Source organism: Dermacentor albipictus, chromosome 2 (assembly GCF_038994185.2).
Source record: "Dermacentor albipictus isolate Rhodes 1998 colony chromosome 2, USDA_Dalb.pri_finalv2, whole genome shotgun sequence".
In the NCBI taxonomy this organism is placed as follows: domain Eukaryota; kingdom Metazoa; phylum Arthropoda; class Arachnida; order Ixodida; family Ixodidae; genus Dermacentor; species Dermacentor albipictus.
The window spans coordinates 85,079,530-85,096,647 of NC_091822.1; the positions used below are offsets into that span (position 1 = coordinate 85,079,530).

General features: G+C 48.4%; 1 protein-coding gene and 1 non-coding gene across 2 annotated transcripts in view; both read right to left on the reverse strand.

Annotated features, from left to right (window-relative positions):
• LOC135900989 (scoloptoxin SSD14-like) overlaps nucleotides 1-17,118 on the reverse strand; it is a 64,636-nt gene that overhangs the window by 37,826 nt on the left and 9,692 nt on the right. The window contains exons 3-4 of the mRNA XM_065430614.2: nucleotides 13,919-14,041; nucleotides 5,925-6,022 (exon numbers count right to left, since the gene is read on the reverse strand). Of these exons, the coding sequence (XP_065286686.1) occupies nucleotides 5,925-6,022; nucleotides 13,919-14,041 (221 nt within the window). The remainder of the gene's footprint in view (nucleotides 1-5,924; nucleotides 6,023-13,918; nucleotides 14,042-17,118) is intronic.
• Nucleotides 1,716-1,789, reverse strand: TRNAS-GGA (transfer RNA serine (anticodon GGA)). The gene has a single exon. It is a non-coding gene; the product is annotated as a tRNA-Ser (tRNA).

The window sequence follows — 17,118 nt, forward strand, 5'->3', positions numbered from 1 at the left end:
ATTTCAAATGAGCGCTGAAAGGAAAACGCTCAAGGGGGCGGAATGAAGCCTTGATCGCCTCGATTCCGTATGTTTACATTTTGTTCGTTTGCGCTCAATCACCGCGCGAGCCTTGGTGATTACTTGCGCTTAATCCCGTTTGCTCTGTGAATTCCTTTGCTTGTGTCTGTGCTGCGTACACATAGCGGTTACCTTGAACGGATAATTCGTGCAGGAAAGAAGGCTCACAGTCGCTTGGACCGAAAAACTTTCGATATAACGTAGCGGAAACATGCGACCCTCACGGCAACTAAACAACATCATGTGTGTGTGTGTGAAAACGAGTGCGCCAACAGTCTTTTTGCCGCCGAGTGTGTCTTTCTGTTAGCCATTACACGACGACTGTTGTGTTTTGTGGTTCAGTGCTACGCGCAAGTGCAGCCATCGTGACATTCTGAAGCGGCGGTATGGATCGTGTCAGCGAGTCTCCTCGATCGTGTTCGGGCTGCCATCGCGATCTAATCTCGCGGCACACCAACATCGAGCGCAGTCTGTGCGCGTGTGTGAATGCGGTTTACTGTTCTCGTGAACCGTGCGACGTCGCCACGTAAACTTGAATCCCGACGCGCAATGTTGTGTTTATGCTTTTTCGCCTCCGTGCGCCGCTAAAGCCGCGTAAAAATTAGAGGGCCCTTATACGAAACGCACGCGGATTGGCCTAGCCATTACAGCACTGTGTTTTGTTGGCGATCCGTGTATCGCTTCTGGCGTTTTTCTTATGTAAATTTGCAGATGTGTGTTTTTCATCAATAAGATGGCATCGCCGATTACTGAAACATCTTCGAGTGTAAGGGAAACTTGGAAGGAACGAGCTCGCAGATGTATGTGATGTACTTAATATATTGTATTATACTTTAATATTTGATGACCAGTAGCAGTGGATATGCAGCATTTGTTTTTAAAAGCAGAGTAATGCAGGCACTTAGGAATATATTTATTCACATATTCAATGCACAAAATACGGTTAGAATATACGGAGTTGGAAATGACTTTTTGGACATGTTGTAAAGCGCAGTTAATAACGCGCGCACGAACAAAGGAAAGTATACAAGTAGAATTCGCTGCTGAAATTTGTTATTTTATATCGCACGTAACGCAATGCGGATATTTGCCAGCGAGTTAATGTGCTTCTGCCACACTATTTACTCGCATGCTAGGTAATACGGCACTTGCTAAGTCAACGGGCTCATAATGCACTAAAATCAATAATCTCCACAAACTTCGGCCGTCAACATTCATGCGCGCGAATGAAATACTATCCAAGCTTTGCACATACACGTGCATATTTTCTGTCGCACCTTCGTATCGCTCTACGTTACTTTCCTCGTATAGTCGTGCAGTTACGGGCGGTTCAGTCTTTCCGTCCAATTCTGTGCAAGCATACTTTTCTTCTGGTTACGTTCTGGTTCCCGCGCGCGATGCAAAATAACTTCTTGCCGTCCTTCGTCCGGTTTCGGCACCCAACGGCGCAGCAACATGGCATTTCGGCCCTCCCGGAACGAAATTATCGCAGCAATGGGCATAGCCCAACAGGCGAAACGCGCGCACTTCGCCCGGCGCACAGGAACCTTCATGAATAAAGGGAAAATCGGACATCCACCCGTTCGTAGCAATTGCTACAAAGGAAACCCATACGGGTTCCTCGGAGGAAGAGCCTCATAGTTGAAGGAAATTTCTTCCTGGTCCGGGACTCGAACCCGGGACCACCGCCTTTCCGGGGCAGCCGCTCTACCATCTGAGCTAACCAGGCGGCTAGCAGATGGCAGGGCGAAGTCGAATTTGTCGACAACACGAAGCATAGGCAAGAGTTTGTACTAGTTGTGCGGAAACCCGCAAGGTGGAGAGAAGTAATGAGTAAAGGGAAAATCAGACAGCCACCCGTTTCTTCAACTATGAGGCTTTTCTTTCAAGGAACCCGTATGGGTTTCCTTTGTAGCAATTGCTACGAATGGGTGGATGTTTGATTTTCCCTTGATTCATTACTTCTCTCCACCTTGCGGGTTTCCGCAGAACTACTAAGTCGAACTTTCATGGCGGCAAAGGGGCGGGAGCAACGTCAAATATCACTGATCGGCCTATTGCTGGCGTCGTCGGCTGGATCAAAGCCTTTCTGTGCTTTAAAATTATTGAGGAACTTTAGCTTGACCAACCTCAGCGCCGTCACTAGCGACAAGCGAGTGCGCTCACCTGTACGTTCGCCCAGCCCAGCTACAGAATGATGGCTCCTGCAATGCAAATTCAAAATAGAACGGCGGGACTAACGCCGTGGCAGTGGAATTGCAGGGAGTACCGATCTAAACGGGGCTCACTGCAACACTACGTCGCCGTAGCGTCAAACCGCCAGACATCATACTTCTCCAAGAGCCCAGGCGCCACACTTGCTCCTATCAGTGGCTACGAGACCATTAGGCGCTCGGACGAGGAGAAAGTGTGCGTGCTCGTGTCCAGGAAACTCGCCTATGCCCATGCTGCTGTCACGTCAGACATCCCTCATCAAATCATTGAGATTGCCCTCACGGACAGGCGACAAAATAGCCTGTATATCTTAAATGTATACAGTGCACCTTGTGCTCGGTGGGACAATTTTCAGTGCCTACTCTTGGAACGCATCACGTAGGGCCCAATGTCCGTATGTGCGGTGACTTTAATGCCGCTCACGTGGCCTGGGGCTATCGCAGTAACACACCAAAGGGCACCCGACTTTGGGACCTCACACATAATCACCTATTCACCCTCATAACAGGTCATACCCAGCCTAGTCGCCAGGGAAATAGTGTCGACAGAGACACTTGCCCGAATCTCACATTCACTAGGGGCGTCCAGGGCGAGTGGCTGAACACTGGTGAGACGCTGGGTAGCGATCGCCATATTCTCATCATCCGCACCACTCGCACAAGTTACAAACGCCCTGAAAATAAAACTAGCATTACAAATTGGACACAAGCGGTAGGCTCACTGTCTGCACCGATTTTTCCTTTGAATGTTTGAAAAATAAAATGTTATTTCCCGCACCCGTCTCGTCGTAATGTCGCGGTGAAAAGAGGGAGGGGGGATCATTTAGATTTTTCGAATTTAAGCACCCCCCTCACTTTGGGCATCGCGATCGTGAAAAAAAGGGGGTGCTTAGAATCGAGTAAATACAATATCTCTCCCGTGGCTGTAAGTAAAGCTATCCGGACTATTTGTATAGAGAAGAAAGTGACCCGCTAGGCACTGACATAACTGTCCACGCAATCAAAGCCGCATTCGCAGACATTCATATGAACACCGCACCCGTAGAGGTCGGGATACAGTACACTCTACTGCGAAATCTCGCGGATGAGGACCTGGAAACGCTCTGTGCTATGTACAGTCAGCACTGGCACGCCGGCACTCTCCGTCTGGAATGGCGACGTGCCGAGATAACTTTCATGCTCAAGCCCGGAAAACCCCATGTGATTCTAAACTTACGGCCAATTTCCCTCACATCGTGCATCGGAAAGCTGCTTGAGTATGTACTCCTAAAACGGCTTCAACCTTTCTTGAAGATGCGAAATTCCTTCTCCCATACACAGTTTGGATTTCGCCCCCATTTGTCCGCTCACGATGTTCTTCTTCAGATAAAAGAGGACCTCGCTGCAACACAACCTCCCGGTTCCGTCGTGAGAAACGCCCACTCCATGAGAGCACAAAGCTCTCGTGACCTGCAGGACCTCTAATAAAGTTGATTTCCTTCATTCCTTCACCAAAACACGACCACTTGATCATTACAGACTCCCAAGACGCATGTCGAGCCTACGTCAGGGGTCATATACCTCAGGAAGCCGATCGCGCTCTCGGCAGCACACGTAAGCTACCCGTCGTTCCAGATCCGTCAATACCACGCATCAGGCTGATTTGGACACCTGCTCATGCCTGATTGTCGGGCAATGACTGCGCTGATGCGGCTGCCCGAGAGCTAACCTGTCGGTCACCTGGCAGTGAGGCGAGCAACCCATATCAAGCCTCTCAGAATTTGCCCAAGACATAGCGCGACACACCAGACTTTTACAGACTATAGGGCGCTTGCGATATCACCATCCACCCAAATCCTTCTCCCAGAATGAAGCCGTATCCCTGAGGCGGATTCAAACCAACTCATATCCGAACGTCCTCCTTCTCAACAAGCTCTCCCCAACGTTATATCCCACCACCTGCCCAGGCTGCGGTGCACCACCGACGGCGTTCCACGTCACGATTGAGTGCCAAAAACTACCTAAGGATATCACTGTTCTATGATCCCCCCAACCAACATATGCGCAGCGGGAGGCGACTCTGCGTCGCTCCGAGCCTCAGGTCTGGCTGGCCCTGATACGAGGAGCACGAGCGCTAGCGACAGGCATTGGGGCCTTGGACTGAGGGCCCCAACCACATAAATCCTTTCACTTTACAATAAAGTTTCTTCTCTTTCTCTCGCCGCTTAGTTCGCGTTGAAGGCAGACGCGCGGGCACTATCTTGAAAGGGATCTGCGATGAGAACACAGTGAAGATGATAGTGATCTAAAGAAAGGAAAGACGCTTGATTCTGTAACCCAACACAGTGCGCCGGGTGCTGATAGCTTCGTTTGCACTGCATTGTCACCGCTTAGTTGGCGCTGAAGCGAGAGGCAGCACAAAGGTGAATTCGCTCGCTCCTACCGCCCATTTCTTCAAATCGATTGTCTTACGTGACGGACGGATCAACAGACTGACGGGTTTTCTAGTTTTGTAGGCATAAACTTACGCATTTAAAAAATCCGCGTGTCGTGCCCACTTCAGCAACAGCGCTCCACGGGATCGGCTTGGTCCCACTAGCCAACGCTTTTACCGCCACTGAAGTCACGCGATACCTTTGTTATTTGTTCGCTGTCTCCTCTGCGATGAATACTGACGTAGAGCTGATTTGTGCGAGGTGACGATTCCGCGTCGCGCTTGCCCACGTGAATAAATGATGACATCTTTCGCAAATCTGGTTTCATTCAGGTGCAAGTGGCAATCACCTTTCGTGGAGCGCTGTTTTCGTAATATAATGTGAGCGGGGACATCTTAAAGTGACTGCACCGTGCTTTGAAGCTTGAAATATCTAAACGATGATGTTAAACGTCCGTATGCTGAGCGGCGTGCTACGATAAACGTCATAATGCAGCTGTGTGTATTAATTTACACTCCAGAAGGATAGACGTTTGGTCCAGTTAGTAGATCTTAAGAAGTTAAAATAGTGCGACACACGTAGAACTCAGAGGAAAACGAGACTCACCAGATCCAATTAATACTCGCGCATACGCTTGGTTGAACAGGGTGTAGGGTTTATATCGGGTTGTAATTTGTAAGTTAGTGATCCTTTGTCTTCTTTCAGTCCTCTGTGTATCCCACCATTTCAACGTTTTGATTTTGAGCCCAAGGTTTTCATTAACGTCCACCGAATGCAAAATACAAAACCATTTTTTTCCCTACGCTTATGTAAAGGTGCCGTCGCTGCGGTTAGGAATTGAAATTGAGACTTGATTCTCACTCGTAGAACACCAGATCCACTGCGCCGACGCGGCGGCTATAGAACGACGTCCTTTACAGCAGACGTCTCCAAAGTAGGCGTTTTCACGCTTGTAAGTTGTGAAGTAGATCAACTTTTCAATTATGTACAGCAACAGCGGATGACAACCCATCGGAAGCGACGTGGGGGTGACTAGAAGCATCAAAACACGGGTGCTGGGCTGGTCGCTGCATGAATAATTGCGAGAAATGTGTTGCACTAAAACAGGAGGGACGACGGAACCAACACAGAGCGGTGCACTCGCTGACAGGCACGGCAGTGCTCCTGTCTGTTTCTTCTGCCGTACGTCATCTCTTACAGTGCCACAACACTGGTAATTAACCAGAGTCACGCTCACCGGTGAACGAGGCGTTGATGTTGCTCCGGAACATGCCGAGCGAGGACGCAGCTGGGGCCCTGGCCGTGGCCAACACAGCCGTCGCGTTCGTCGTCTTCCTGCGGGCGTCGTCGTGACATAGGTGAGCGCACCGAGAAATTACGACAGTGAGTCGCAGTTTTTCCGGTTCTGTTCATCGAGATGTGTATTGACCACAGCATCTACCAAGCTTTCGACGTTTAAGCGCGGTGATAAGGAGGTCGGAGATTTAGCTCTATCTTGCAGCCCTCAGAGCGAAATGCACCTCCTGTTCGTTGCAGAGGCATAAGAGCCAACAGTAAGAAAAATGGCGAAGCGGGTGAGTTGGAAGTAATTTATTGTAAGCAGCGTGTAAGCTGACGAGCACAACTAAATAAGAGTGCAGGACGAGTGCTTTCTATCGAAAGTAAGCGTGTGCATAAATGCATGCAGACATGAAAATGGCAGCCTCGAAACAAATGAAGCAACGTTAAGGTCAAACAATCAAAATCACGTTCCATCCATGAAAGACATTTCCATTGCTCATTGTTAGGAATGGCCGGACGGGGTGGCAAGTAACGTGCCAGCTTTCAGCCCGCTGCACGTGTTCCTATCCAACCGGACGGGGCGCCCTTCAGAGAACTGCGAATAAACCGGCAGCCACGTGGCGCGGGGTAAGCTCGGGAATGTGGTACTCGGCCGCGCCACCCAGGACAGAGCAGAGTTCTACGAAGCCCCTCTGACGTCGCCTCCGGACCTTTACACCTGTGTGTGTGCGCGGCACGTGTATGACAGCCCTCATCCTCCAAAAGGGCGGGTCATCTACGGTGATGTCGAACGGTGACGTCGAACGGTGACTGGACAGACTTTCCGTCCACTGGGAATCAAGGGGATCAAGTGCTTATAAGCAGCGTTTGCCGGCTGCTAGTGTGTGCTCGTCGGGTTCTCGTCGTCGGCAGCTGAGTGCTCGTTGTCATGCTAGAAATGTACTCGTGAGCTGTGTGCTCGTAAGCTGTTTGCTGTATGTTAGTCTTGCGGGCTCCATATGGTGGTCACGCTAGACTGTCGATATATGTCATGTTTCAAATGCAAATCCTGCAAATAAACCCTGCTCGCCTAAGTCCTGACGAAGAGTCAAGTTCATCCCTACAGTTACGACTGCCAAATCTAATATCTGGTTGGCAGCGGAGAGATCAGCCTACGGCTCCTAGATCAGCCTACGGCTCATAAATCGGCCTACGACTCGGAGACAGCAACGGTAGCTGACGGACGTTGGCACATGGTGACCGACCAGCATCCTGATCAAGTTGGAGGCGACTTGCCATTGACCACCTCTTGCAACTGACTGGACACGGCGGAGGACTGGTGATATGGTGCTTCTTCAGTGGGTAAACGTTTGGTTTTCTCTGTAAGATTTACCAGGCTTCAATTTCTCTGTGTTTTTGGATTTGATTCGCTGGGATCTTTTACTTGTATTCTTGATTTGCGTGGGTATCGCAACAAGTATTGTGTGACAGCAGAGCCAAAGCTTGAAGTAGCGACCATGGTCCTAATGTGTTTGACGAGGGCTGACCGGTTCTGGTTGTGTGAAGAGATCGAGGTAGACGTAGAGGAGGACTTGAAGGTATCAGAGATTCGTAAAACCATTCTAGAAAGTAACAATGATACGAAATTCATAGAACAAAGGGGTAACCGAATTCTAAGTAAAAAATGGGAACAGGAAGCAATTAGGCAAGAACAGGATGAATTTAGGCAAAACAGGAAGAAGCTAGGCAGAAACTGAACGGGGTTTCGCAGGAAGAAGGCATAACAGAAGTAACGAGGCAGTACGTTGCTGCATTGAACAATGAGATTCGATGTTTTGAGCAGTTAATCGAGCAAAGTCAACAGCGGCTTGAGAAATCTGTAGGCTGGACGCAGCAAAAGTGGGAAGAAGTTGATAACAGATTTTGCTCAAAAGCCGAGAGAAGTAGCAGCACCTGCGAGATTAGCAGCACGTTCATAAGTGAACTCGATGTGCTAGCAGCTAACAAAGCCTTAGTGGCAGCAGAGGCCGTTAAAGGCCGGAGTGAGAGCGACGAGGTGCTGTGCCAACAGAGGACTGTAGAGACAGCTAGGCCAGCTGCGAACAAATTGGCATAGTTACCGCGCGTGTGCGTCGCTTGTAATGTTAGCGAGGTTGCTAGCGAAGTAAAGCGTACTGCTGACCCGATAGACACGGGCACCCATGTCGAGTCAGATCTGCGTGCCGAAGAGAAGTGCCAGCTGGACGATGCAGTTGAGAGTAGTTCTCGGGATGGCGAGCTCCGTAGCTCACGAGAGAACAACTGCATTGTTCAGGAATCGGTGCGGCTCTCCGCCAGTCTAGGTAGCCAAGAGAGGAATGATTTAGTTAAGGATCATTCAGACTGTGCGGGTAAGAGACCGATCCGGGCCGACGTGATGTGTAACGGCCAGCAGGAGGCGCGAGATGACAGCATCAAAGAGAGTTCGAGGGGAAAGCGCCGCAGAAAGAAGCGCCGAAAGGATCGGAATGCGGTGGCTAATGTAGCGAAGCCAAAGACGGCGACAGGCGCGAAAAGGCAGGGCGCGGAGAAAAGAAAGATGCGGTCGTCACGGACGACGTGTGCGCATCAAGCACGTTTTAGCGACCGGTCAAAAGGAGACCGAGAAGCATGTTCTGCACGGACGCGGACTAAGGGCACGGGGAAGTTAAATTCCTCGTCGTTCCGTCGTTCTTTTCGAAGCTCAGCGTGTAGGGCGAGGGAGCGCAAGGTGGCAAGACGAGACCAGGTGGGATGTAGCGATGCGTTCAATCGAGGTCATGATGAAAGCGGCGCTCCAGGACGAAAATTGGCATTAAACTGTAACGTCTTGGGGGAGCTGACAGTGAGTCAGCCCTTTTGTTGTTCCTCGGTAGCCAGAGTAGCTTTCGGACCGCGACCACCTCGGCTACGGCTCAAAAGCATGAGTCAGTCGTAAGCGTTTGGAATGGGAGGCCAAGAGAACTTCCGTAGAAGGAAAAAAATGCTGTTTTGTTTTATTTTTTAGCATTTGGAAAATATCGCGATATAAGACTACAGTTTCTTTGAGTATGTAAGGTATGAGCTTTGTTTATGTTTTCTTTGAGAAGCTCCGAGAGTTGAAAGACGCGTTTTAAGTAAACCTGGAGCTTAGCGAGTTGTTAGTTAATAGGCTTTCTTTTTTTAGTGTCTAAGTAACCAGGTGTGAATGTTATCGTTGAGAGGCCTATGGTAACGCGCGTGCGTATTAGTTGACCTTCTTTTTTTATATAAGCGTTTTTTTATTTTCTGAGGTTAACCGCGTGGGCTTTCAGTAAGTGCGTGATTTGCACTGAGAAGAGCTCTTAGTTCCTTTAGCGCGTGTCCTGTGTGGACGGAGTGAAGCAGATTGTCAATGACTTGGTTGTGCTCGTGTGTGTCGAGGGCAGCCGTATTCTGACTTCTCTAGTACGCGTGCGTAGAGCTAGTTAGTAAAAGACACATTTGTTCAAAGGTTCCTCTGTGTTGCGTAAGTTACGCAAATTTGGTTGTTTGTTTAAGGAACGTGTCCTGTGTGGGTTAAAGGAACAAATGTGAGTAAGCGTCGCAAGTACGCGTTTTGAATAGAGACCACAAAGCTAGCGTGATTCTATTTACGTACCTGTGAAATTGGCCAGACGGTTCAGCGGCAGCAGTACATGAGATAAGTACGCCACTGTGATAGGATAAGAACAGGCTGTTCGCGAAGTTAGGCTGCTTAAGTTATGTTTGGGTATTGGTGTTTGCGAGCCTTCGGTTTAATTCTGCGTAAACCTTTACTCTTGTGCAGCGCGACGGTCGGGTTTGGTCGAACTCAAGAGGAACGTGAACGCTCGCTTTGGCGGCACAAAATTTTGGGGCAAAATTTGGCAATTCCCAGTTTAGTGACATGCACTGAAATTTTGATAGGAGGCCTGGTGGGTTAACAGCTGATTCTGGGCGTTTGCATGTTGAGTGGTATTGTGTTGCCGGGTCGACTCTTCTGTGCCAGTTGTTGTGAGATGGTTGAAGGCATTCCAAGTACGCGGGAAGTCAGAGAGCAAAGTCATCGTCTAGCTCGCCAGCCATTCTCTTCCTGCCCAGCGGTTGCCAGCACTGGCCAGGCGAGATTTTCCGGGCTATGAAGGAGCTGTTAGGAATGGCCGGACGGGGTGGCAACGTGCTAGCTTTCAGCCCGCTGCGCGTGTTCCTATCCAACCGGATGGGGCGCCCTTCAGAGAACTGCGAATAAACCGGCAGCCACGTGGCGCGGGGTCAGCTCAGGAATGTGGTACTCGGCCGCGCCACCCGGGACAAAGCAGAGTTCTACGAAGCCCATCTGACGTCGGCTCCGGACCTTTACACCTGTGTGGGTGTGTGCGGCACGTGTATGACAGCCCCCATCCTCCAAAAGGGCGGGTCATCTACGATGACGTCGAACGGTGACGTCGAACGATGACTGGACGAACGTTTCCGTCCACTGGGAATCATCATCATCATCATCAGCCTAATTACGCCCACTGCAGGGCAAAGGCCTCTCTCATACTTCTCCAACTATCCCGGTCATGTACTAATTGTGGCCATGTTGTCCCTGCAAACGTCTTAATGTCATCCGCCCACCTAACTTTCTGCCGCCCCCTGCTACGCTTCTCTTCCCTTGCAATCCAGTCCGTAACCCTTAGTGACCATCGGTTATCTTCCCTCCTCATTACATGTCTGGCCCATCCCCATTTCTTTTTCTTGATTTCAACTAAGATGTCGTTTACCCGCGTTTGTTGCCTCACCCAATCTGCTCTTCTCTTATCCCTTAACGTTACACCCATCATTCTTCTTTCCATAGCTCGTTGCGTCGTCCTCAATTTCAGCAGAACCCTTTTCGTAAGCCTCCAGGTTTCTGCCGCATATGTGAGTACTGGTAACACACAGCTGTTATACACTTTACTTTTGAGGGATAGTGACAACCTGCTGTTCATGATTTGAGAATGCCTGCCAAACGCACCCCAACCCATTCTAATTCTTCTGGCTATTTCAGTCTCATGATCCGGATCCGTGGTCACTACCTGCCCTAAGTAGATGTATTCCCTTACCACTTCCAGTGCTTCGCCACCTATCGTAAACTGCTGTTCTCTTCCGAGACTGTTAAACAATAATTTAGTTTTCTGCAGATTAATTTTCAGACCCACCCTTCTGCTTTGCCTCTCCAAGTCAGTGAGCATGCATTGCAATTGGTCTCCTGAGTTACTAAGCAAGGCAATATCATCAGAGAATCGCAAGTTGCTAAGGTATACTCCATCAACTTTTATGCCCAATTCTTCCCACTCCAGGCCTCTGAATACATCCTGTAAACATGCTGTGAATAGCATTGGAGATATCGTACCTCCCTGTCTGACGCCTTTCTTTATAGGGATTTTGTTGCTTTCTTTGTGGAGGACTACGGTGGCTGTGGAGCCGCTATAGATATCTTCCAGTATTTTTACATATGGCTCATCTACACCCTGATTCCGTAATGCCTCCATGACTGCTGAGGTTTCGACTGAATCAAATGCTTTCTCGTAATCAATGAAAGCTATATATAAGGGTTGGTTATATTCTGCACATTTCTCTATCACTTGATTGATAGTGTGAATATGGTCTATTGTTGAGTAGCCTTTACGGAATCCTGCCTGGTCCTTTGGTTGACAGAAGTCTAAGGTGTTCCTGATTCTCTTTGCGATTACCTTAGTAAATACTTTGTAGGCAACGAACAATAAGCTGATCGGTCTATAATTTTTCAAGTCTTTGGCGTCCCCTTTCTTATGGATTAGGATTATGTTAACGTTCTTCCAAGATTCCGGTACGCTCGAGGTTATGAGGCATTGCGTATACAGGGTGGCCAGTTTCTCTAGAACAATTTGACCACCATCCTTCAACAAATCTGCTGTTACCTGATCCTCCCCAGCTGCCTTAATAAGAGGTACAAATTGAAGGTGGTACAAGTCTATGCCCCTACATGCAGTCATGATGACCAGGAAGTCGAAAGCTTTTATGAAGACGTAGAATCGGCGATGGGTAAAGTCAAAACAAAATACACTATACTGATGGGCGACTTAAATGCCAGGGTAGGCAAGAAGCAGGCTGGAGACAAATCAGTGGGGGAATATGGCATAGGCTCTAGGAATAGCAGAGGAGAATTATTAGTAGAGTTTGCAGAACAGAATAATATGCGGATAATGAATACCTTTTTCCGCAAGCGGGTTAGTCGAAAGTGGACGTGGAGGAGCCCGAATGGTGAGACTAGAAATGAAATCGACTTCATACTCTGCGCGAACTCTGGCATCATACAAGATGTAGACGTGCTCGGCAAGGTACGCTGCAGTGACCATAGGATGGTAAGAACTCGAATTAGCCTAGACTTTAGGAGGGAGCGAAAGAAACTGGTACACAAGAAGCGAATGAATGAGTTAGCGGTAAGAGGGAAACTAGAGGAATTCCGGATCAAGCTACAGAACAGGTATTCGGCTTTAACTCAGGAAGAGGACCTTAGTGTTGAAGCAATGAACGACAATCTCATGGGCATCATTAAGGAGTGCGCAATAGAAGTCGGTGGTAACGCCGTTAGACAGGAAAGCAGTAAGCTATCGCAGGAGACGAAAGATCTGATTAAGAAACGCCAATGTATGAAAGCCTCTAACCCTACAGCTAGAATAGAACTGGCAGAACTTTCTAAGTTAATCAACCAGCGTAAGACAGCGGACATCAGGAACTATAATATGGATAGAATTGAACAGGCTCTCAGGAACGCAGGAAGCCTAAAAACAGTGAAGAAGAAACTATGAATAGGCAAGAATCAGATGTGTGCGTTAAGAGACAAAGCCGGCAATATCGTTACTAATATGGATGAGATAGTTCAAGTGACTGAGGAGTTCTATAGAGATTTATACTGTACCAGTGGCACCCACGACGATAGTGGAAGAGAGAATAGCCTAGAGGAATTCGAAATCCCACAGGTAACGCCAGAAGAAGTAAAGAAAGCCTTAAGAGCTATGCAAAGGGGGAAGGCAACTGGGAATCAAGGGGGGATCAAATGCTTATAAGCAGCGTTTGCCGGCTGCTAGTGTGGTTGCTCGTCGGGTGCTCGTCGTCGGGATCTGAGTGCTCGTTGTCATGCTATAAATGTACTCGTGAGCTGTGTGCTCGTAAGCTGTTTGCTGTATGTTAGTCCTGCGGGCTCCATATGGGAGTCACGCTAGACTGTCGATATATGTCTGGTCTAAGATGTAAATAATGTAAATAAATCATGTTCACCGAGTTCCTCTCTACGACCTTCAACTCCTTCAAATGGTGGCAGCGGCGAGATCGTCCGACGACTCCTACATCATGCGCTGATAGTAATGCTTCGCAAAGCAATAAGAAAGCTGCGATTACATTCTGAATAAAGATCCAAACGCAGTACTAGGCATCGATCGAAAGAAATGCACTTTTCTTTCTGGTGTGTTTACCTGCGCTATTCTTAGTTTTTCATTCAAGCGTACACCTTTCAACCGTAGATATTTTTGCGACGTGATAAAGGAAACTACAATCTAACAAGTAAAATGATGTGTTGATGAAATGATTACCTTATTACAAGGCCTGTCGATTTCTTCTCGCTTTATTTGCTACGTAGGTATTCGAGCATATATTGCGTATCTTTAAGTGAAATTCGTTCGGCAGTCAAGGGGCCCTGCATTACACGTGTTCGAGTGGTATTGTTGTTCTAAACGCGCAGTTACAAAGTGAATCATGTATGGTTCACTTTGCATGGAAAACCATGCAATGTAAAAGGGTGGATGGTCGTAGCAATGCAACTTCGAGAAGGAAGTTAGAAAAACAAGTGGCAGGTCGAGCCTTCCACAATATCTAAATGCACGTACTACCTCCCAATCTGATCTCATGGTTCTTCGCAGAATCTTGTTGCAGATTGTACGCTCTAAAAGATTCTATCATGCGCAGTCTCCGCACCGGTTGTAGTAGGTGGCCGCGAATCCCCCTCCAAGTCCGCACCGGTGAGGCATGACGACGCACATGCACAGCATGGTGGCCACGGCGGCGTCGCCCACGGTTCCGTTCTTGATAAAAATATTTCTGCGGGACAGAGAATGAGACATGCAGTCAGAGTGTAGCCAAAGTAAGTGTTTCGTTGCCCCCTTAACATCCTCAGATAGTATTCCTTATGGACTGTTTGCAATTGGCGTCCCCATGGCCGCTATATTGGGCACTGTACAAGCAGAAAGAGACGTGACACCAGTGTTGGACTCGTTCGTAGTGAGGACTCCTAGCTAGCGGGCACAGACGCCAGCGACATTAATTTCGTCAGCGTCTGTATCGCAACAAAGGCAGGTTACCTGCTGCACTGAATACCACGCACTGACGTCATCGTGGTCATCATGTTTGGGTGTTAGCACTGTGAGGTGGGGTCGTGTCGGTGACGTCGGGTGAAAACGTTTAAACGTTACCAGAATAAGGGCCACGAAAACGCTGAGATACTAAATGAGACCCTTCGCTTTCGAAATCCGGATGAGGGGTTATGCCGATGGCCAAAGGCAACCTACGTTTCGTGCGATAAATGCGTTTAAACAAGCACTTCACAACGCGCTTACGTTATTTAGAATACGTTCACTGCATATTAGGATGTTTGGCTACTTCCTATTCATTTGGATTCACTGTGACTAGTGTTCCTGCAGGTTTATTATTCATCACACAATGCACCTGGCCACACTCCCAAATCAAGCTACCTTTTGACTGTCGTACCCAGCCCGTCCCAATACATAGAAGAGCATACCGATTCGCAATTTGCACAAATTGGCACGTCTAATCAGACCTGTTTTGTACTGTTTTGTAATCCGAGACTCACTGGCTAAGTTGTGCGCTTATTACTTCTGTGCACGTGGGTTGACCGGCGCAGCATGCTCGCGTTATTCTGTGAAGTCAATGCGGGCTCTTGTTCAGTAGTTAAAATACGTGGCCGGAAGCCTAAAGTTTAATAACGAAAGCTGTCTCCAGGACCAACGGCATGTTGAGGTAACTGGCGCTGAATGCTGAGGTGGCATCTAAAAATTTAGAGGACGCTTAAGCTCTCCTTTAAGAATGGAACGCGATAGCGTTCAAAGACCGCTTACTGCTTTTCGTGCTTCCCGGCAACTGCGGCTTACGTAACGGTAACGTTTACCGGGAAGCGCTGGCTGCGAACGCTATGCACGAAGGCGAGCTTTCTGGTAGAAACGCGGCCTCTTGCGTGGGCCGATCTGCTGTTATTGTTTCGCACTTCTAATATTTCAGTCTGAGAAGAGCTGACATAAAGGACACGCGCTGTCGGGTTTTTTTTTTCATTACGTTTTTTGTGGGCTGCCGTTCTAAAAATTCCGAGGAATAACTTTGTAAAGAATGAAAGACAAGGTATATATGAACAACTATGGTGGTAGAGAAGTGGTTGCGTATGCGTGGTTCGGAATTTGGTTAGAAATTATTTTTGCCGAGGCGAAGTCTGACGGCGGACGCCGGACTTTCTGCGACACGGGCTCCTTAACGCTATCGCGTTAATACGCAGACGTCAGGCTATTTCTACAACGTTGCTGATGTTAGAATGTCGTATAATGACAACATGGAGGCACTTACGCAGAACGTGTTCAACGCGAAATCGAATGCATATGACCCTGAAAGCATCCTTTTGCTCCTAACAAATGCGCACTTCTTACCCGATATCATAGCACTGCTAAAAAGTCACAGGACATTGTACGCCTCCGTCACAATATGTTCGCAGGAGTGTTGAGTGCGCTATAAAGCAGTACTCTCATGGCGAAAAAGCGTTGAGCGCTGACAAAAGGACACAGAAGACTGAAAAACCTGGCTCGTCACGACGCAGGCGCATTAAACGGACATAACGACGACTTGTATAGAACTTAGGCAGCATAATCGTATAAAACGAACAAGTGGAAGAAATTAGCTTACGAAACTATGGCTGTAATGTGAGTTGTTAGTGCATAGCGTGACCGAAGGATAGATGCAACAAGAGAAAAGTGGCCGAACATGAGTGCGCATTTTCAGTTTTTATTTTATTGCGATAGCAATTACACGAACACTTCAGACACCGTCCGCGTGACCGTGTTGTCCAGTGTAAATTCAGGTTCCGATAAGATTCCATCGTGCCTCGCACTACGCATGCTGTGAGTGCGAGGGGAGGCGCGCAAGCTTGAGCCAAGAGGGATGGTCGCTTGAGGCGCACCATGTTATCTCGGCTCACGATGAAGGAGGGAAGCGCGCGGTACAGTGATCAAGCGTGTGCCAGAGGGGCGGGGAGGGCGGTAGTGTAGGTGAGGGAGGAAAGAGCGGCAGGAGATTCTGCGTCAGCTCCTCTCGTCCAGCCGTTCGTTGCCGCGCCGTATCATGGAGATAACCTCTGGCAATGGCAAAGGCGGGGCGAGCCCAGATAGCTGGTGGCTGCGCGTGCGCTGTCTTCACGCTAGCGTAGTGTAGTAGATCACGTAAACTAAAGTTTCGGAGAAGCATTAAAGGTAGAGACACCAGAAGAGTTCGCTACCCTTGGTTTGCGCTCTTATCACGTCAGCCTTTCGACAGCGGGTTTCCGTGGAAATCGAGTGCGATCGTTTCATGTGCAGGTGGGCGCGTGACACCATGCTTGCTAATTTAATTGGTTAGGGAACATTCACTCCAGTTATACGGCAGATAAAACTACAAACCTTACGTCGTGAAGTTGTGTAATTATTTGCAATTGCTATCAAGGTTCCGGCTTTCAGGCGAAACGGAGACTTCTCTTAAATTTTATTCCTTGTATTTTCTATTACTGTACGTCATTCTATCCAAACAATAAAACTCGTTCTAAAAGGGGATTGTCTCGTTTTCTTATAGATAAGTATAAGCACTGACCGTGTGCTAGCTAAGACAGCTCACAGAGGAATATTTCAGTGACAAACCTGACTTTGTGTCGAAATGCTTAACGCAGTATCTACAAAGAGGAAGCACATCTGTGAAATGCGGTATAACGATTGAGCTGAACGCGAAATTCAGTGGCAAAGGAAACCGATGCGAATTCCTGGGAAACAAAAATATGTCGGTGTTCGTTCACCTGACTGACAAGTATCGAGAAAGCCCTACTCAGACCGCAGGGGAAGCACAAGGCCAATACAAGCGCGTATATACTCAGC